Source organism: Aythya ferina (assembly GCF_964211825.1).
Source record: "Aythya ferina genome assembly, chromosome: 2".
Classification (NCBI taxonomy): Eukaryota; Metazoa; Chordata; class Aves; order Anseriformes; family Anatidae; genus Aythya; species Aythya ferina.
Window position 1 is genome coordinate 57,090,782 of NC_140297.1, and position 21,406 is coordinate 57,112,187.

Sequence of the window (21,406 nt, forward strand, 5' to 3'; positions counted from 1 at the left end):
AATAATAATGTTACTTCAGTGATCTTCTGTTATTATACCCTACAACTGCACTGATATCTATTGAACCTCAGTTTGAACTTTCCTCACTGATATTTGGATATCATGGTGAGAAACCTTTTAGCAATGTCCCTGATAGACTTGGGAGATTCCCACAGTGGAAGTCTAGGCATGAATTGGTAGAGGTGGGGAGGGAGTAACTGAAGCCATGTGGTAAGCTTCAACAATGGTCAAACGACGAAAACATCTGAAATGACACTGAGTCATTGTTGTAGGTACCGTGAAATGATCAGTACAATTTCTAAAAAGTGAGGAAGGAAAGGCAGAGGCCCTGTAAGAGCAGAAATTTATTGTGTATTTCATTGCGTGCATGGGCAGCTCAGCTGAATGTGGTAGTCTGTCTTAAAACACAGGAGCCAGATTTCCTGAGGTGAAGAGGTGTCAAAGGATGACCACAATCAACCAGAGCAACAGTCTCATAGGAGACTAATCTGCATTTTAGGCACTTTGAAAATATGATCTTAAGTATTAAGTAAATAGCTATCTGTTTCCTAATTAAGTAGGTAAAAACAAAACAAAAACACACACACACACAAAAAAAAAAAAAACAAAACACAAAAACAAACAAACAAACAAAAAACCACCTAACTAGGTGAGCCTATTGAATTCTGCATGCATTTTCTAGAAATTACTTTTGTACATTTGTACATACTGTACCATTTTTTATGCATGGAAAAGCTTAATGAACAAAAATACTTTTTAATTTTAGACATTTTTAAGCTAGTGCTATGTGTGTGATGCTAGTGCACTTTTCTTAGACTGCACATATTATTTATTAACGTACTTAAGGTAGATGTAGAACCACAGATAACAAAACTGATGCTGGTATTTTGAATTTGATGTGCATACCACTTTAAAATTAAGCTCATTAAAGATAATAGAATGATCCATCGGTAGGCCTTCAGCTGCAGACCTAGAGGTGACAGGCCATTTGGTGAACAATTTACTGAGTGTCTCACTCCCCCCTCCTTCTTAACCATGGGCATTGCAAGTTCATTCTATTAACCTTAATAGGTTTGCTCTCAAAGTGTTTTACTCTGAAGATTTAAACGTGAACTCTATCATATGTCAGCCTGCAGCTAACCTAAGCAACTAAACTAAAAGAAGATGCAATATATTTATCTATGTACATATTTGGTATGTATGCCCTGTATCTGCAGGTCCTAATACAAGAAATAACATTTAATGCATACAGAGTAAGGATGTACATGATGCTCTTCGCTGTAGGTGTCTCATTGTTCCATGGGGTCTCTCAGGAATTTTTCTTCCTCTCAATTAAAGACGCATTAACAGCAGGCATCCCACTCCAGCTAGCAAGTGCCTTTGCATGCACTTGCTGAAAAAGGTTGTGCAAGTGCGAGAAGCTTGTTTTCCTCACGTAACAACTCCAGCAGATGTGTCTGAGGGCTGCCCTCTGCCCAGCAGGGCGTTCTTCTGTCTCTCCCTGGGACCCTAAGACAGAATTAGCAGGCAAGTCATAACAGCTTTAGCATTTCAGTTGAGGGCAGGCTTAGGCAGCTTTGCTCAGACTAATGAGATGGAATAGCAGCCATCATCTTTTGTCTATTACTGCCTTTTAAACAGCTCATCATAGCATTGCCACCACTTTTATGGAACCTAACAAAGCCACTGAAGCAGCTGGGAGCCTTCTGTCATTTCCATGCTGGAGATCCCTCAGAGTGCTTCCCCCTCACAATGATGCTCTCCCTGACCAACTTAGCTCCTTGCAGGACTCTAGGGACTGCAAGGATTCTGTCCTTGCAGGACATTTCTTCCCTTGTTTTGATGGCTTAAAGCAGTGGCTCGGAGAGGTAAACACAACAGTAAATGTCAGCCATCAGTGGCCCCACTTTTCATCATAATCAGACAACACTTCATGGGCCTTGGCCAAACTTAGCTCAGCCAAGACAGAAACGACAGGAATGATTTGTGAGGAACTAGCCCTGTTCTTATTCACCTCCTGATCTTCACAGCTTTAGGTTCATGCTGACCTCCCTGCAGGTAAAGGTTTCCTCTCTGCAGCTTCAGAAGACCACCTCCTTCCTTGGGAGAGGGATGAGAATCAAACAGATCATCATGAGAAACTATTGCAATGTACTTTCTCTTACTCTGAATGCAGTTGCACATGCCCAGGGCCAGAGAAGCAGGAAAGTATTCATCACACCCCACCACCCCATACCATCCCATTTGTTCTCACATCAGGTCCAAATGCATGCCATTGATTTTCTAGATGCTGCCTCATTGTGTCACCTACTGAGAGCTATGCTTGCAGGAGTAGTGCAGGTCCCAAGAGTCAGGGCAAAGATACTGCGAATGAAAAACACATGCATTTTTGCGTGCTGTGGAATGCACTTATATAAGAAATTAGAGTTTGCTGAAGACATGGTCCTGAGAAGAAAATGCAGCAAGATTCTCCACATTGACTCTCCTACTCTGAGAAGACAAATTACTTTAGAGCAAGAGTTGCTGTACGTGCCAGAGAAAACAATAGATTCCCTCCCAGCAGAAAACAGTGCTGCATTTCTCTGGATTGGTCTTATTTTTTAAGTCTCATTGTGCTGTCAGAACATGTACTGGGTCTGGCTGGGGTGGAGTTGACTTTCCCCACAGCAGCCAGTATCATGCTGTGCTCTGCACTTGTAGCTAGCACAGCCCTGATATCACATCGATGGTCTGTCTGTTGCTGAGTGGTGCTGGCACAGCATCAGGACCTCTAACCACCCCTAAAGGACAGCAGGCTGGGGGTGGGCAAGAGGTGGGCAGGGGACATCACCAGGGCAGCTGACCTAAACCACCCCAAGGGATGTTCCATGCCATGTGGTGTCACACTCAGCAATAAAAGGTGGGGAAGAAGAAGGGGAAGAGGAATGGGAACAAGAGGGGGCCTCTTGTTATGAAAACATCTGTCCTCCTGAACAACCACTATGCACATTTAGGCCCTCCTTCCCAAGATGTGGCTGAACATTGCATACTAATAGGAAATAGAAAATAATTATTAGTGTCTTTTTTTTTTTCTTTAATTAAATTGTCTTTATCTTAACTCATGAGCCTTCTTTTTTTTTTTTTTTTTCACCATTTTTTCTCTGTTCTTTTAATGAGAGTGGTATAGTGGAGTCTAGCTAGCCATCAGTGTGACACCACCACAGGACATGGCACTGAAGGCCTCTCAGAAACTCCTGGCGGGGTTGCTCAAGCAGCTTGCCTAACAGCTCAGCAAACTGCGGAGCCTCCAGACTCCAAGAAGTCAAGTATATACTCTTATCTATCAGATTGCACAATTCCTGCTTACTGCTGTCCACAGTGACTTGATAGCAGCTGATGTGATGAGAATTCCTTATTTCTAGAAGTTATCACTTCAATACACAATTATCTTTCCAAAGTTTACCTTCCATCTGACAGAACATTGCTCATGTTCTTAATGAATACTCTCCTCAACTTTAAAAAAACTAATTCAAAACCAAAAGCCATTCTATCTGTTCACTAGTAACATAGATTAACTTGTATTTATTTATCTGTTGATCTCATGTGGATTTGGTATATTTCGCTGATGTCACTATACAGATGAGAAACAAAGGCGTATTATGCTAAAAACCAGATCTATCAAAGTTGTGTTAGTTCCTAAGCCAGTATATAAATTTCAGGATATGGATCCATGTGGTTTAATTCTGTCTACAAGTGTCTGTAGTAGCACATGGATTAAAACTCAGGTCTACTGTTCTTAATGTTCTGCCTGGTGAGTCACATAATTATGATACCACGATTTTCCTCTGCTTTACTGTACGACCTAAAATAATCCATAAGGTTGATCTCCAGCCTGCTCTGCATCTCACAGAAACAGACTGCACTTTATATATACATATATATATGTATTTATATATAAATATATAAATATATACATATATATACATATACATATATATATATATTTACTGTATTCTGATCTCTTAAGGACTTGGAAAAAAAAAAAAAAAAAGTGACATTGGCCCTAATAATTGTTCCAGTAGCCAGACTCGAAGAGTGTATGTGTTAGATTTGGTCTGGCCATATATGCTGGTGACTCTGCATATCTTTTTTTTTTTTTTTTTTCTTTCTGTTTTTCTCCTCAGTGATCGTACCGGTCAAACTGGTGTTTGAGTTTTAAGCAGGTTGTAGGGACTTAAATTGTTGGCACAGGAGAATTGCAAGGATATAATGTCTATAATAAAGCATACCATTTATCTACTGATGCCTGCATTTTTTGAATTATAAAGCACTTAGGGATGTTCAGACAATCAGATAGCTGAGCTAGCTAAACACCCTCAGCCTTATTATTCTGCATAAATACTGGGATGGGTACCAGAATAAACCGTCCCAGCCTGCTAGTTATTTTTGGTTAATTTTAATCTAAAGTTAAGCTGTGGAAGGAAGGAGAAAAGATTCTTAATGTTTACACATTGCACAAACCCTGATTGCCAACCTTGTACAAACTATTGTACAAACTATTGGAGGAACACCAACATAAATTCTTCCTACTTACAAGTAGCTCTTTTCATACATCACCAAGAGAAACTTATGAAGGTACCTGGGTAGTTTTGATTCCACATACTTTCAAATGCAAAGGCTGCTGATATCTGTTACCAGTTAGTGAAATCTGCCATTGTTTTTGAACAGTGCCCAAAGTACTTTCATGCCAAGCATAGAGATATGATTCCTACTCTGACAAAGGATGGCTGAAGGGAAGGAACAAAAACCAGAGCATTAAGGGACAAAAACCAGAGCATTAAATGGTGATGTCTGGCATTATCAGACCAATATGACTTTGGTATGGGGAGGGGCTTTATATCATTAATTCTGGAGACAGATTCTCTCATTTTATTGAACAAAGTCCTTTAATACCTCTAGAGCTTCCAGCCTCGACACTAGACTGGGCTTCTTGAAAGGAGGAAAGAAAATTCAGAAAGCAATTAATGCTACTGTAAGTTAGCCTGGGCCATATATCAGAACTGGGATATAAAGAGAAAGATCATTCTGAAGAAGCACGGCAAACCTTGTAGGCTTTAGCTCTGTTGTATATATCCCACTTAAATCCCCCTGCAATTAATGTTGAATACCCTCTACTTTCCTCGCTAAGTCTCAGGAGATGTTCTGAGTAAATAAAAGCTACCGCCCTCCTACACGCCCTTCAACTCTGAGCAGTTTTAGTCATGCTGAAGTGCAGCGCTAGACATGTCATAACCGTGCTTTATAAAAGCTGGCCAACCTACTGCTTCTCTGAATAATTTTCTTAAAGAAGATGAAGCTATCCAGAGCCTGATAAGAATAATGTATACATATATATTTACACATTTTGTATATATATAAAAACAATACCATATATATATAAATAAAACATATAAAAATACATATATAAACTGCAGTTTCTCAATATAGGGAGCAATCATTCAGTCAGTACAAAAATACGAGAAAATATATCAGGTGAGAGCCCTGACTGGCTGGCTAGTTACTAAAGGAGGTTTAAAAGGTCTGAAAACTTCCTCAACCTTTCCTGCCAATCATTCAGAAACTTCCTCTGTCAAACAGCCTCATCTATCACTCAGGAACTTCATCTGCTTGCCTGTTTATTTTTGCACTTAGGGTTGAGGTCACTTGCCATCCCTTTAAGTAATCAGAGGAGACAGCAGTAATCAAAAGCACAAGATCAGTACTTCTGGGTTGTCTTTCTTGCATAGCCTATCTGTATATTCTTCTGCAAACATTGCAAAGTAAAGTAGGCATACACAAAGATACAAAGAGAGGAATAGAACAGGGGAGTAGGATTTTTATTTTTTATCTATTTTGAGATACAGATAGAAAAGAGGAAAGAAATATTGCTGAATCTTATATGCTACCTGGAAAAACAGGTGTAATTTTTTTATTTTTTTTTTACCAGGGAATTTCCCATGCATGACAGGAAAAACTGATGCTAGTTCATTAAACAGTAGCCCCTCTCAGGAAAATTAAACTGATACCCCATTACACAGTAAAAGTGAAAAAAAAGCAGATGAAAGTGTATTTTTCAACAATGTAAATCAGCCTCCTGATGGTTTGCTGTACTTGAGGGATTTTCTGCAAAAGAAAACGCCAGGATGGGTGGAGCTATTCATTTTGCTTATTTGAAACTTCCTACACTTTACATGATTGTTAGGCTCTGCTGAAAAGTATTAAATAGTGGTCAGGTTCTGCCTTAGAGATCTGTGCAATTCAGCACCGACAGAAGCTATTCCTGTACAGTTGACTCTTAAAAAGAGCTTTGTACTGTGGATGAGAGATTCATACCTTAAAGAAAGGGCACTGAAAGAAAGCCAGAGTTATCAAGAAGAGGGATGAGCATCTGACATGTTTGCCCCTTGCCTACTTGCACAGTAGGCAGGCATTTTGCCTTGCCTTACAGACTGTTGAACATTTTGAAAGGATTTCAGGGATCCCACTGCCAGCCTGCTCTCTCAAGACTGATTTCTCCTTGTAATGCCATTGTTGTTATGAATCATGCATTACTGTGATTAGCAGAGAAAGGTGCGATTACTTGTTTTTTGCAGTGGCTGGCAAAGGATTGCCTGGAACACCTAGGCCTGATAGAGCAGAAAAAGAATCTCATCAGATATGAAGAGAGCAGAGAGATGGAAATTGCTAAAATTTCCATTTAAAAAAATGTTGGAAGAGCGCAAAGGAGAATATGAGAAAGAAGCTTTGCAACTGAACAGTACCAGAAATGGGGCCCTGCTAGGATGGACCTTCACTCTAAGCACGTATGGCTGTCCTCACGCATAAGAAGCCACAGCCACTTATCAGCAACTACTTATATCAGAAACAAATAACAAAACAGAACAAATTAAAAAAAAATACAGAAAGACTGAGAAAATCAAAAAATAAGCTATATTGGAGAAGGTTTCATAATTTTACCTAGTGGTGGGAAAACACTTGGCAAAATTTAAGGATGAAAAAATGAGCAGAAAAGGAGACAGTTAATTAAGAGGGTGAGAGCATGGGCTATCTGCATGGTGGTCCTCACATGGCTAGCTTACAGAGAAAGAGAGAGAGCAAGCTTCTTCTTCCTTATGCTGATTGTTCTTAACCTGTTTAAAGAAAGATGCTGAGATGATGTCAAAGTTCTGTTTAATATCCTCTGAAATACAAGTTCTCAGTGTGGGGGGAAGAAAACTTTCACGAGACAAAAGTAAAATATTTTCAAATTCTGTAGTGTAAGCAGTGATAACGTTGATATCCTTTTATCTTTTCCTTGTGTTTCCCAGTAACTTCTCGTTTCTCTCACTGCCAAGACATGAATGTTTCCAAAACTTCTGAATTGTTTACGATATTTGTGGTCTAAAATTGCTTGTAATCTCTCATAGGTGGAGGCCAGCTTATTTGAAAGAGCCAAAGCAAAGGCTTAGTGCTTGCACTGTTCAGATCAAAGATGCATCTATCACGTAGCATAACTGTGGCCCAGCGCTACTCAAACACTGAAGTCACTGCAATTCTGTTGATTTGGCTGCGAATCTCAGACTAACAGTGTGGACTGTGTAGGGGGATGACATGCTGGTCACACACTCCTCCCATTAGACTGGAAACCTCAACTGTGTGCTGCCTTTTTCCAGACATCTCTCAAACCAGCCTTCATCTTCCTGTCTTATCCTATCCCCCAAGGGCCTCAGATGGAGGGCACGATGGAGAAAGCGACCTGGTGGCTCCTGTGAGGGACTCAGGAGAATGGCCACAGCAGAACCTCTCGGTTACTCGAATGCTGTTTCATGGGGAGGCGAAAACAAACCGGTGAACTGCAGGACAGGGAACCATCGCTGCCAGCCGGGAGCCATGGGCTATGCTCCTTTGCTGCCCTCTGCTGCAGGGCCCAGCATAATTCCCCTGAAATGGTGAAGCAGCTGGAGTTTGAGATGAAAGCCGGGGCTGCCAGCCCAGGAACCTGGGGAGGAGCTCAGAGACAGCAAAGGGGAGGTGGAAGATGATCTCGATGCCCTGTACCATGAGAAATGGTGTTTGTTAAAGATAACAGTCCCTGGTGGAAATCAAGGCAGGGATACCAGGAAAATCGAACACTATTCTGGAAGGTGGAAACACATTAGTCACATTCTGGGGGCCTCAAATTGGGACCTTCACGCTCCTTGCACAAGCTTAAATTTAATGAGCGTTATGTAGCTTAGGCCTGAAGATGATATATTTTCTAGTTAAAAGTCTGTGAGCAGCTAGAAATTATCTCTATAACAAGTTTTGTGACTATATTACAACAAAATAATTTAAATTCACACTTAAGCTGCGACTGTAAATGTCACACTATTCTGCTAAGGGCTTGGGAACTAGGAACAAAAGATAAATACAAAAACCAAATACACTCTGTGCTATTTTCACTGTTCAGGCTTTGTGCAGGGAGAAGAGGGCGAAGCTAGTACCTGAAACAACAGCAATAAAGCCATATTATTATTATTGCAGCCAGTCTGCAAGCCTCCAAAGCGATGCTCTCCTGGATTCCTGATGCAGAAGCCGGCTGGCAGCAGCATATGGGTTGCACACACAATGCTGAGCTCTTGCTGCAGCTGAGGTTCAGAGCTGCAATTTTATTTTATTTTTTATTTTTTTTCCAGTTTCCACGGTTTACTCTACCGGGCTGAAACGTATTAAGGACTGTTCTTTTGACTGAACTATTCATTACGGGATCTGAAACCAGAACACTTTTAGCAGCGACTGCAAATGTTTTCTTTCAAATGACGGCGCCAATCACTCTCTGCCCTGTGCAACCCCTCTCTGTACTAGATAAAGCTTAATAAAAAGGAAGTCTCTGCAGCTGCATTTACCAAAAAAAAAAAAAAGGGAGGGGGGGGGGCAAAAAGCCCTACGCCACACAGCCCCTCATGTCGGGGCTGCTCTTTCTCTCTCCAGGAGGCGGTCAGGACGGGGTTTTTCAGCTGCTGGAAGCGTCTCGGGGGGCAGCAAGGGAGCCTCGCAGAGCAACCCCCGTCTGCCCAGAGACCCCGCAAACCCCACAGGCCCCACAGCACCCAGAGGCCCCAATGGCGGCCGCTGCCCGCCCCTCCCCGCCTTCCCGGCGCCGAACCAACCGCCGGGCGGCAGATGGCGGCTGAGGGCCTCCCCGCCCCTGCCGTGTCCGCGGGGGAAGCTGCTCCCCGAGCCTCGGAGGGGGGCCATGGAGCGTGTGTTCACGCCGCTGGACTGCCTCCTGCCCGCCGGTACGGTACCGATACCGAGCCCAGCCGGCACCACACCGCCGGAGCGGGGCGCCGAGCCCGCCCCCGCCATGCCGCCGCTTCCCGCCCCATGGCCGCGGCGCCGCTGCCTCCCCCCCGTCGGCCCGAGCTGGGCTCAAAGCAAATTTGTCGCTCTGCGAGCTCAGCGGGGCTGCTTTTGCTACCCAGTCACACCCTTGTAATCAGGGTATCTGCATTGGTGCCGTGCTATGAGGTGATTTTAAAGCTGCTGAAGGGTATTGCTGCACAGCAGCTGGGTTCTGAGCTGATCGTGCTCTCTGCTCTGTGCTGGTGTAGCGACTGAAGCTGCCATGCGGGGGTACGGGTTATGTGCTACTAAGCTCTGAAGGAAAGGAAGGCTTTAACAGAATGTATGCTTTCGGTCATTCAGTGCGTTTTTACAGCCAGCAGCTTAGCAGAGTGCATGTTGAAGCACTTTCCATCTTTTTAATTGTGCTTTGCTCTAATGTTTAAAGGTTTCTTCAAGGGCACGTTCAAAGTTAGGAGCAGGTGAATTAGTAACAGGTAAAGCTGTAGTCAGAACATTCCTGCTGCAAACATGGATTTAACTCACCGTGCCTGCATGTTTTTGAGATGCGTGATTGCTTGGGGGTAGAAAGGGAACAGGCATGGAGCAGAGATTTCAGTGGGTTACCTTTGATTCAGTGCAGTGTGATGTCACCTTGTGTGAAATAAGGATTAACTACTTAATAAAAACAGATAGTAAGGTTGAAACAACAACAACAACAAAAATACCTTAAGAATTTATCCCTGTGGATAAAGAACAAGCATTTATTTATATTCCAAGATTCTTGCTTTTGTTAGGTGTTTGTATGATGTTAGGGCTAGTGCACATCCCCAGTTTCCTGGAGTTTTTTTTGTTTGTTTGTTTGTTTTTAATTCTCTCCTACCTTTTCTTTTTTATGTGTGGTTGGAGCTGAAGACTTGGGCTGTTCACTGTTTTCAGATGACCTGCAGCCTTGCCAGAGCATAGCCTTCAGCTGGGCTGCAAGAAGCATGCTGCCTCTGAAGAAATGGCTGCTGCAAGCATGCAGATCTACTCACTTACACAGGGTAGTGTGCCTGTGAAATCCACAGTATCTGGAGCCTCATCATCATTACAAGCATGTATTGCTAGGGTTTCAGATTGGTTTAGCCTGCTCAAAGTATGTGAGGCTGAGCAGACTTATTTGGCAATTCAACAGGTATAAAATACTTGCATCTCACTTAGGGAGCTCAGAAATAAAGTTTTCAGAACTGGATAGGTAAAATGGGGCTCCATAAGCCTTCTTGAAAAGGTACTGGCAGTTCCATCTCCTTGCCTCAGTGGGATATGTATTTAGGTGTCCAAATAATAGAAAGCTAATCTGTGTAGAGTGTGACACTTCTTAGGGACTAGCTGTGAGGGAATAGAACTCTTGCAAGGACATTCAAGTACTAGGACCTTGTCCTGTTGTCTTCAATAACATAAAAGTATAGCAATGTATGTGATGTTTCTGGTCACTTTCTAAAACCCTGTCCAAATACAGTGGCATACTATGGTGGGGAGAGTGTGAAATATTTGCATTCAGTATTTGGAGGATCTCAGTTATATTACCTATGTTTTTGAGGGTGTCCAGAAATGACAATGCTCATAATTATATCAGAATAAAACACAGGTTAGGAATGTAATATTAGGATTGATAATTTGAATTAGAACTTGAATTTCAGGGCCATGTGGTATTTAGTAACTTTAACCAGTGTAGCTCGTATTTAGATGTTAGGCAGTATGTTGCAGTATGTTGTGCTATATGGTACCTGGCTGAGGTCTAAGCAGTAGAAATTTGGAATTGCTGTGGTAAACTAATATGCTCAGAGACTTTGAACATTATTCAGTCAAACAGCTGGAGCACGGTTGAAAATCCCTGTGCTACAGCCAGAAAGCTGCTCTGTGCACTTCAGAACTGTGTTGATTTGCTTTACATAGTTTAGAATGGATAACAAGGTGTAATTTAAAAGTGGGATTGAGCTCTGAATTTGAGTATTGTATGCTGAAACAAATATGCATTTCTTTCTTCATGAAAGGAGATTGTGAAGAGGCTCAAAGAAGTCCACTTCGAAGTTCTGTGCCCTGTTGTGAAAGGGTCAGATGGAAGCCAAGTAGGGTGAAGCTGTGATGAAGCTGTTCTAGAAAATTCATGAGAGATGATGTCATGCTACAGCCTGTGAATCCTTGCAAGAGTAGCTTTGTTTCTTTTGTAGCATCCTTTGAAAGACGGTTTCCTCCTGCTGTTGATGTGCTTGTCTTGCATGGTTACTCCCTGCTGCTTGTCCCAGGCTATGCTACAGGCACCTCTGCAGGGAGACAAGTATTTCTTCTTTTGATACCATGAACTTTAGGAGCTGAGTATACTATGCTCCTGACTGCTTAACAGTAGAAGTGCCACAGCATCCTCTAAGAATCACAGAATCACCTAGGTTGGAAGAGACCTCCAAGATGACCCAGTCAAACTTCTGACCTAACACTAACACGTCCTCCAGTAAACCGTATCACTAAGCTCTGCAAGAAGGCTGCCTGTGAATACAACCTGAAATTTTTCAGGAGTGCACAAAGCCGTATTTCTAAGCTAGGTTTTCTCACAGGGAGTGCTTTATATTACATACTAAGGTGTGACCTGGTTTCTCACTCATTTCTGGATGTGATTTATCATTTTGTTAGCCTTGCACAGACTTGAAAATGTAGCTCACTGTTGGTTTTATTAAGTGGAGTGGTGCAGAAAGGTACCTTTCTCTGGTTATAATCCAACAGCTCCCAACAATAGGGTCTTTTGTTGAGGAGGAGGAACTGCCAAGAAGATGTGCATCTGGTCCTTCTGGTCCATCTGGTGTTTTGTGCATTGCAGGGGGCTCACTGGAGCACATGCTTGCTGGACTGACAGGGAGCATGTGCTAAGGGGGATGGCTGGTTCCCTCTCCCCATTCGTCCCTGCCCCAAGTCCTGTGACCAAATGAGCTATACTGCGTCAAGAGCTAGTGGTTACGATTTGGTCTGAAATCTGAAATAGGTAGTACACCTCTAACAAGAGGCATTTCCTCACCTTTCTCAAGCTTTAGGAGGCTTTATGATTTCTTCAAGACAGCTTCTTACATACATGTGGACTGATCAGAAAGCTTGCATTTAACCTTGAAATTTGTTCTTTTGGTCCTCGTTTCAAGGACCAGTGAGATATACATGTAACTGCATGGGATATGGTGGTTTTGGGGGATCACTCAGAATATTAAATGGCTAGAAAGCAGGGCTTACCAGAATACCAGGAGGAGGTATGCATGAATGCATCAATGGAGGTAGATGAAGAGAGATATACTTAGAGAAAAACCTTGATGGAGGTGGTAGGAATGCAAAGTATGTATCTATGCCGCTGCAATTTCTGCCTGGGAGGCCCTGATGATTAGTATTGAGTAATTATGTGCTCAGCTACACAGTATTGCAATAACAGCACAGCTCCTAAAGAGAGGTGGAGAAGGCAACTTCTGACATGCTGGTCCCGAGAGAAGGTGTGAGGTCAGCTGCAGACTGTAAATGCCACATGGTAGTCAGCAGTGAAAATGTCTTTTGCCTTTTTCTTCTGCCTGTGGCTATGGAAATGTGATTTTTGTACATCCTTTCCCAAAGTACAGGAATGCATCAAGAAATTACTGAGTGTTGTAGGTTTCTTCTCATGGATTGAATGTTCTGGTTAGCTATTACCTGAAACTGAATTGTTTGTCAGTGTGCCAGTGCCATCTGTAATCAAATCCAGTTATGCTGCTCTAGGCTTGCTCCTGATTTTCAGAGAGAATCACTGGGTGATCTGCCTGTATTCAACTTTATTTTGTAACTGACTTGTCCTCGCTTTTCTCCTCCCAATGTTCTCAAACTGTAGCTACCTCTCACTGAAGCAAGGTCATCTACGTGTCGTGAGAGACAGAGCCACAGCCAGTAGGACAAAGGCTGTTTCAGAATTATGTGGAAATAGATAGTTGTCTCTTTGTGCAAAGGGACTATAAAATTCTTCATTGAATTTAACAGAAGGAGAACAAGAGGAAGCAACAATACACTCTGAATGCTCTTCCATCATTCCTCAAGCTTAATTGTGTTTTGCTTTACTATATGTCTTCTTTTGGAAGTGTTTCTGACTGTAGGCAAGTTACCTCTGAAAAGGATTATAACACTGTATTCCTTTCTAAATGCCTGGGGTTTGAACTCCTCCTTTGAAGTTCCCTTTCCTTTCACACTGAGGGCTGAAAGTTTTCTGTAAAGCAGGGATGTATTTGCCATGCACTGAATGACCTCCAGCCCAGTATAAGCATTGGTAACCATCAAAATGCTCCTTCACTGAAGTTGTGCCTGGCCTCTATAATGTGCTGTCTTGCAGTTTAATATACAAAATTCTGTGGAAGGAGATCAAGACAGGTATGGGGCTAGGAAGTCAGCCTCTTTTTTTGGCTATTGAACATGAAAGGTATATTGAACATGATGGAACCCCAGGTTAGTGTCTTAATTCTGTGGGTTTTGTGCTGCTGCCGTTGGGTCAGACCAGTGAAGTTTTTAGGTGAATCAGATCATCCAAAAGCTGTGTCTGAGTCCACAAAAGTTGGAGTATGTTATCAGGGTTGTTAGTCCTTTAAGTCTATTTCAGGAATTCCTCAAATTAGCGAGCACTTCCAGATGGCTATTGCATCGTTCTAGCTTTTTAGTCGAAGCGATTTTAAGACTCTTTGTTAAATGTGCGTGGTGCTAACCCGCTCCTGTTCCTCACTGCCTGTGAGGATTAACACCCTGCATTTAGGAGAGTTAGTGGGGATGCCTCAGCTTGTTCTTGAGGCAGCTCTAAGCACTTAGCCTCAGCCCCTGCTGTTTCTTAATCCGCTGTGCTGGATCAGCAGTTGTTCCGTAGGCTAATTATGGTATAGATTATTGACAGGTGCACTTAAAAGTGGAGTGGTGCAGAAGCCACTTAGCAGACAACATCGCTGTTAGCCTCACCACTTTCTATTGGATGGTTGCTTTCACCTAGTGCTTGATTTTGGAGGAGTTCTTTACCTTTTTAGTTATGGTTTTGTGTTTTTTTGTTTGTTTGTTTGTTTTTTAGTGCTTTGTATGAAGATGGTTTGTTGCCCTATTCCAAAAAAAACATCTTTAACCATTTGAGCTAGGAGGAAGATGAATGTACATTTACTCACTTTAGTATACATGTGTGTGTGCCTGCACACAGCTCTTTTGAAATAATTTGGCATCCAAGCCAGTTGCAGTTTGTGGCAGAATTCTTATCCTGTGTGGTATAAGTGCACCAATAGTTCCATATCTTGCAGTCACTAACAGAGAGCAGCTGACTTTCTGTTGGATGGGAATGTAATGATGGAGGGGATGAAGTAATGTGTTTTTTTTTGTTGTTTTTTTTTTTTGTTTGTTTGTTTGTTTTTTTAAAAAAAGTGTAAGAGCAGTAATGATGCCACTGGAGCTTCCTAAACAAAAACTCATGCTCATTACAGCTCGTTCAGGTAGTAAAGCACCTAGGACCTTCCAAAAGTAATTTATTTGGTATTTTCTGTCAGCTGAGGACTTCAAAATCAGCTTATATTGAGTTCTGTGAGGAGTTGCACGGGTATAGCAGATTGAGGCTTAAAGGTAAGAAATAGGCTAGCTGACATTTTATCATACCCTGTAGTATATATTTCTTTTATTATTTTTTTCCCTGTGATTTAACAAATCGAGTAAGGAGGTGGGAAATATTCTAGACTTCAAAGATCTTCATGTTGTTTGTATCCAATTAAACATGTACAGGACTGCTGGAAACCACGTAAAGATGTTCAAAGAGCAAAATATTAAGAAGAGATCAGAAGAGGAAGGAAACAGGACTCAATTTTTGTTTTATTCTTCACTGAATTTTACTTGCATGTCTCTTTTCAGCTCTTAAGATACTTTATCATTTTCACAGCGGTGTTAGTATTGCATTACATCTCAAAACTGTATATGTGTATTTAAGTTAGTTTTACTTTATGGAAGTGGAGACAGGAGGCTTTTTCTTTTTTTTTTTTTTTTTTTTTTCTGTTTGCAGAGCTCATCCAAGTCTGATTTATAGAGAAGCTGAATATGAAGCAAGTAAATGAGGAAGTTTATTTACACAGGAGAAAACATAATACATGTAGGTTTCAGATGTTTCAAGATCCAAAATAAAAAAAATTCCAGACGTACTTGTGGATCTGCTTTAGATCTGAATATCCGAAGGCATTAATCAAATCTATGTGGAAAACAGCTGCAGCTAGAAGAAAACCTAAAATCAATGTCTTAAAAAAACAAGCAAACAAACCACCTGAAAAACAGTAAATGGCTAGCAGCTTTTTTGCATAAGCTGGTTTTCAGCAGCTTTAACGTCTAGTGATTTTTAGATTTGGATTTAATGTTAGGCCCCTTAAGAACAGTGCTGTTAACTAGTGTCTTAGTTCTGGAAAATGACTAGCTAGAAATCCAACAATTTTTTTTCTTGTATAACATGAGAAAAAACACTTATTCTGAGCTCAGAGTGCTGTAGATGAATAGCATGGATAAAAGCAGAGGAGAGGAAAAAAAACACAAGTGGTGTATCTTATCTAGAACAAAATATTGTAAGTCAACAAGAGAGACCTCTCATGGACACACTTGCATGTTGGCACGTTGTGCAATATTCCCCACCTCTGATATCTACAAAGAGAGGTGATTTTGTACTGTGTCTAGGACATTAACCAATCTGATCTGTTGCCAAATAATTTGAAGATTGAAAAGAACTGTCCATCAGCTGTCCTTCCTCCAGAGTGACTACGCTTGATCACACCTAAGGATAAACAGTTCTTAAGACTCAGGTTTAAAGTGTTCTGTAAATTACAGTGGTGCTGGACTGCATGTAAGTAATTTATGGAAACAGGATTCTCTTGCTGCCCAACTCTGTCTTTAAACATGCTTGTGCAGGGCTGCCTTTGCATCATTAAAAAGAGAATTAAAAATTTAAAGTTGCTACAGGAGGAACAATGATTTTGTTAAATCTTACACAGAGTGCACATAGTAGCTTTTGGATTGTTTTTAAGTTACAGCTTTTATTCTACATCAGTTGCCATTGAAACCACAAGAAGGATCCTCCTGTCATTTCCGAGGTTTGAATCATATTTTGAATGGCAGCCGAATTTTCTCAGCAGTAGTCCTGATTCTTTGTAGCTTGTGTTGATGGATAGTCTGCCAGCCCTCCTCTCTGGCAGGATAGAAGCTAGAGGGATGCGTGCGTTTATCAGGCCAATTGAAATAAATGGGAAGCTAGCCAGTGAATTTAGTAGGAGCAGAACCTGTCCTTTCACGATTAATTTATTTTGTAGTTGGTGACTGCTGATGTGGGTCCTTTTTTATCTTTCTTTTTTCTCTTTAACTGTAGCCCCTTCTTTTTCTTTGTATTCTTCCCCCCAAAATTATCTGATCAATGTTTCCCTGAGCAATAGCACCAATAAGAGTAATTCAGAAATATTTATAAAGTACAGTTTTTGACAGAAATGCTCAGTGGCTTTGGTGGCAAAAGCTCTCTATGATGAGGAAATTAATTGTGCTGTAAAAGGAAAATACATGGGTGCAGCAAAGTATTAATGCTTCAAGAGTTTATCTCACCTAGAGAAGCTTTGACCTTCGTGACAGAGCCAAGAAGTGTGCCCGTGCAGCTGCTTGGTGGAGGCACAGCAAAAGCTGTCAGGAGGCAGCCTGTCTTTTCTTCCCACAAACGTAACTCCCAGTTATGTATGTTATATAAGCATATGTAAAAAGAATAAAATAATATTTCTCTGCTTCTGGAGCAGACAGGCAATGCTTTGTCAAAGAAATCTCGTGAGGGGGGATTTATTTGCTATTACGCTTGCAGCTGCTTTAGCTGTGGTAAGCAAAGCATTGAAGTACAGGATGGATCTAAGCATAGGCTGAAGCTCCAGTTGTTCAGGAGGAGTTAAAAGGATGCTGGGTTGAAACCACACATAGGCAGTTGTTCAGCAGATGGTGTAACTTAAATCACTTGAAACTTTCTGGAGGTTGATTTGTGTCGCGGAGCAGCTGTGTGAATGAAGTCAATCTCCGGGTACTCCATTTTGAGACCTCACGCTCTTGATGAGAGCATTACGTATGGGGGAAGTCCTGATGGCTGGGCCAAGGTCTGCACAGCAGAGTTTGACCCGTGTATCAGTAATTTCTACAGGTATCAAGATCTATTTCTGCTTTAGCCATGTAACTGAAAGCCTTTAATGCAGACCCTTTTAACACAGGTGATACTTCCACTTTTGAAATGAGTACCCTGTGAGCTGTTCAGGGTAATGCACAGCCTTTCAAGTATGGTCTGTGTCCCCATATAGAATGCTTTACCTGAAAATATACCATTATACTTAGTAACCATCTAAGCAGTGCTTTGCCATACTGTGAAATCAGAAAAGAACAGATGTTAAGGATGGCAGCCTGAGGGTCAAGTACCTCAAGATTTGCTGCTTGGGCACTTGGACCACAAGAGGATGTGGCATTGTGGCTTAGTTGCTGTGGAAGCAACTAGAAGAGCTCTAGGGCAGCTTATGGCTGCCTCGTTTCATAATGACTTGATCTAGGTACCCTGGAAATAATTAAACTATGTTATGAAAGTGCCTATTGCCATTTGTACGAGGAAGTGGTGATAAGGAGAATTTACCTTTCAAGTTCTCTAAAGGAGAGCTTGGTTTTTCTTTTCTTTTTTTTTTTTTTTTTAACTGTTTTACTTTTTACATCTTTTATTTTTAAAATATATACTAAGGGTGATATTGAGGAAACTTTTGTTAAGGGCAGCTTAGTGTTTGTCTTTCCAAGACTTTTGACAGCAGTGGTCTTAGGTCACTACCACAGGAGTTTGCTTCAGACTGATGTAATGACGTACATTGGGCTCAAAATAGAATGAGGGGCTTTATCTGCATTACTGTCTTTTTAGGGTGCTGGCGTATTCCTGCTGTTTTTGAGAGTGCCTTTCTATTAGCTCTTCATTCTTTGCCCGGAATCCGCTCTGGGCATGGTGTTTAGCACGGTATTCACAGGCTTTGAGCCATTGGTTTGGGCTTCATCCTGATGTAAATGAGTTTCTCTAATGGCTTCAGTAACTGTGAACAGAGAATTTATATGGTCATTTTGTACCTTTGTGGGAAATAAAATCAGAGATACCAGATGTTCTTCCTTGAACTGACTTGTCTGTAGGGTTTTCCCTTGGAAACTCAACTTCCTAGCTCCCCGCGTCTCCGTTACATAAGAACGTTAATGCTGCTTTTATGTACTGATGGGTATTACTCCTGCTACTGTATTCATGTGATTCATAGTAGGCAGTCTTGGTACTTGAGCCTGAGGAAGAATTTTTCGTCCTAGTTTGCCACTTTGCTGTAAGGTCACAAATGAAATTTTTGTACCAACAAAGCACTTCAAGTCAGTAGGAGAGTAGATCTGCTAGTTATTGTTTTGCTTTGTGACTGTGACTAGTTTTTGGTGATTTTGTTGTTTTTAATCTCATACCCCCAGGTACCACAGTTGTGTTGACAAAGCCCCAGTTGTGCCGGGTGCACGTGAGTTGGCAGTCTGGAGGAGAAACAGCAATGTCAGAGGAAACTTTTAGGGTATGGTTCACCTCTGCTAGGAGAGTTTGCTGGCATGGACATGGGTGGTGTGTTTCGACACATGGACAAACCCTGCATGCCTCCTTTCTCTTGCAGAGGGCTGTTTTTCCTGCTGATGGAGTGTGAAGTTTGTGCAAAATTATCGCTCGATGCCCAGCTTCCCCAGAGAAGACAGAAAGTGCTGAGAGCTGGGTCGCGGCCTTGCCGTACCAGTCGGTGGAGATGACCATATGGTGCGGGAGAGAGGGCACTACGAGGGGTGCCTCAGCAGATGTTTGATAGCACACTTGTTGCCAAAAGCTTGAAGTGTCAGCCAGCTCCAGTAAGGTAGCGTTAGAGCTGTCCCAGGGGTGCAGTTAGGGAGGAATGCAGCTCAGGTAACATGTATTGTAATTTAGTATTTGCATTCGTACTGAAGTAGCCATGTTTTGTCAGGCAGACAAATGCATAACAAGACCCAGAGGCTGGACATCAGAGCCAAACAAATTCATACTTGTATTAGGGACAGATTTTTAACATGGAGGAGAATAACCAACCATTTTGTCACTGAAGAATCCACCTTTCTCGAGCTACATTGATGTAAAGGAAGCTCTGTCACAGTTTTAAAACATTAAAAAAAAAAAAAAAAAAAAAAAAAAAAAAAAAAGAATGAATTTCAGGCTGTGTTTTATACAACAGCCAAACTAGATTGTCACAGCAATCTTTCCTGGCCTCTGAACCTATGAATCTGAAACACTTAGGCCACCAAAGGAGAGGCTTCTTTTCTTTACTGTTTAAGTAGACAGGACAGACAAATGGGAGAAGAAGGGAACTGGTATACCCTGGGGTAGTGCAGCAGGGAGCATCAAGTGACTAGTCTCACCTCCCAGAGCAGGTCTCTGAGAACTGGGGGCAGATTCAGAGCTCTTGTGATGAAAGTCAGAAATTCAGAGGACTATACTTTCTCTGTATCTGAATATTTTAAATATTAATAAGATGATTTTTTTTAAAAAAGAGCTGTAGTACTTGATTGTGGTTCCTAGGCAGCAAGAACTTATTGCAATAAAACTATAGTACGCAGTGTATTGAATTTACTGCTGGTTACTGTGAGCTATCAAAAACCTTAAAATTATTTCTGTAGATTCTATCCTTATTTATCTATAAATATGATAATTGTGAATTCCACAAGGAAGAAGAAGAGGCTTGAATTTAGACAGCAGAGGAAATATCTATGCTGAACTTATACAACATTATGCCCAGCTATTCTGTTTCTTGCGTGGATTTACATTTACTGAATACATTTACAAAAATAAATAGCGATTTTCCTTTGAGAACAAATCTGGAACTGAGTAAATGTAAGACTTTAGAGTGCTAACAAAAGGACTGAACTTTAAAATGCAGTTGTGCAGCCCGAATAATGTAAATTAGAACAGCAGAGAGAATTGTAAATTCAGGAATCCAAAGGAAGAGCTGGTAATGTTTTTGTGTGAAATTATAAACTAGGTTTTGTAGTCTGATCTGAAACTGTTTAATTTTCTTTTTTTTTTTTCTTTTTTCCCTCCTAATGGCAAATGCATATGGAATTACTATTATTGTTTGTAATTATAACAGAAGCTAGAAGGAGCTCCAAGTTTTTGTTTCTTTTCTGAAGTGGAAGAATCTATTGAAAGAGGAAAACTTGGCAAAGAGAGCGTGCTGTTTTATACTGTGACACACTGTCAGCTGCAAAAGTTATCTATGCGGAATTGTCCTATCCACAGTTCCTACGACAACATAAGTAACAGACCGTGGAAATACACAGTGGCTATGTTACAGACGCACAGGAAATGAATTTCAATTTTAGGAAAATGTCAAGTCAGATAAAGGAAAAAGTATAAGCAGCAGGGGGAAGCGCTGGAATACGTTGCTTGGTTAGCTGATGTGTCATTGGGAGCCTTCCTTTTTTAGGTGTAGATGAGGAACAGTTATCTGGAGAGCTGTTTCTGCTTTGAGGCAGAGGAATGGACTAGATGATCTGAAGATTTAGCTGTACAAAAGTGTAGCAGATTACACGTATGATTCTTAAACGTATCTCAGAGTCAGGGAGAGTTTTCTGTATATGTGCATTGGGCACCAAAGGACCTCCTGTTTCTGTAGACCTTTTCACTCAGTTAATCACATTAGTTTCAGCTGGGCTAGTCGAACAAGGAGGAGTTCTTCTTTGGTTTTGAAGGTTTCTGTCTGTAAATTACTAATGCTTTCTTCTGCATTGTGGTAATGATATTTATCCAAAAGTGATTTTTAGCAAAATCACAGATGACACTGAAAGCATACAAATGTATAAAATGTAATATGAGGAGTCAAGCTCCATAAACTGAAACAAGGACTGAAAACTGTGTGTAGGAACTATGGAGGATTTGCCAGACAGTGAAATATGTCTCTGTGAATTCATTTAATCATTTTCCATACTGCTGCTAATTGGCATTTGAGTTTTTACAGATTTCAGAGAGATTACC

The 21,406-nt window shown here is 41.3% G+C and overlaps 1 protein-coding gene and 1 long non-coding RNA gene across 9 annotated transcripts in view; both read left to right on the forward strand.

Moving 5' to 3' along the window:
* Positions 1–8,934: 8,934 nt before the first annotated feature.
* Positions 8,935–21,406, forward strand: part of TPK1 (thiamin pyrophosphokinase 1) — a 308,925-nt gene continuing 296,453 nt past the window's right edge. Inside the window, exon 1 of one of the 8 annotated variants that reach the window (XM_084507747.1) lies at positions 8,935–9,323. In XM_084507747.1, the coding sequence (XP_084363873.1) occupies positions 9,233–9,323 (91 nt within the window). In that variant the 5' untranslated portion in view covers positions 8,935–9,232. The remainder of the gene's footprint in view (positions 9,324–21,406) is intronic. The other 7 variants (XM_084507750.1, XM_084507749.1, XM_084507748.1 and 4 more) reach the window with 7 other exon arrangements.
* On the forward strand, positions 9,371–20,001 carry LOC311430850. The gene is made up of 3 exons (XR_014689061.1): positions 9,371–9,612; positions 18,838–18,932; positions 19,029–20,001. It is a non-coding gene; the product is annotated as an uncharacterized lncRNA (long non-coding RNA).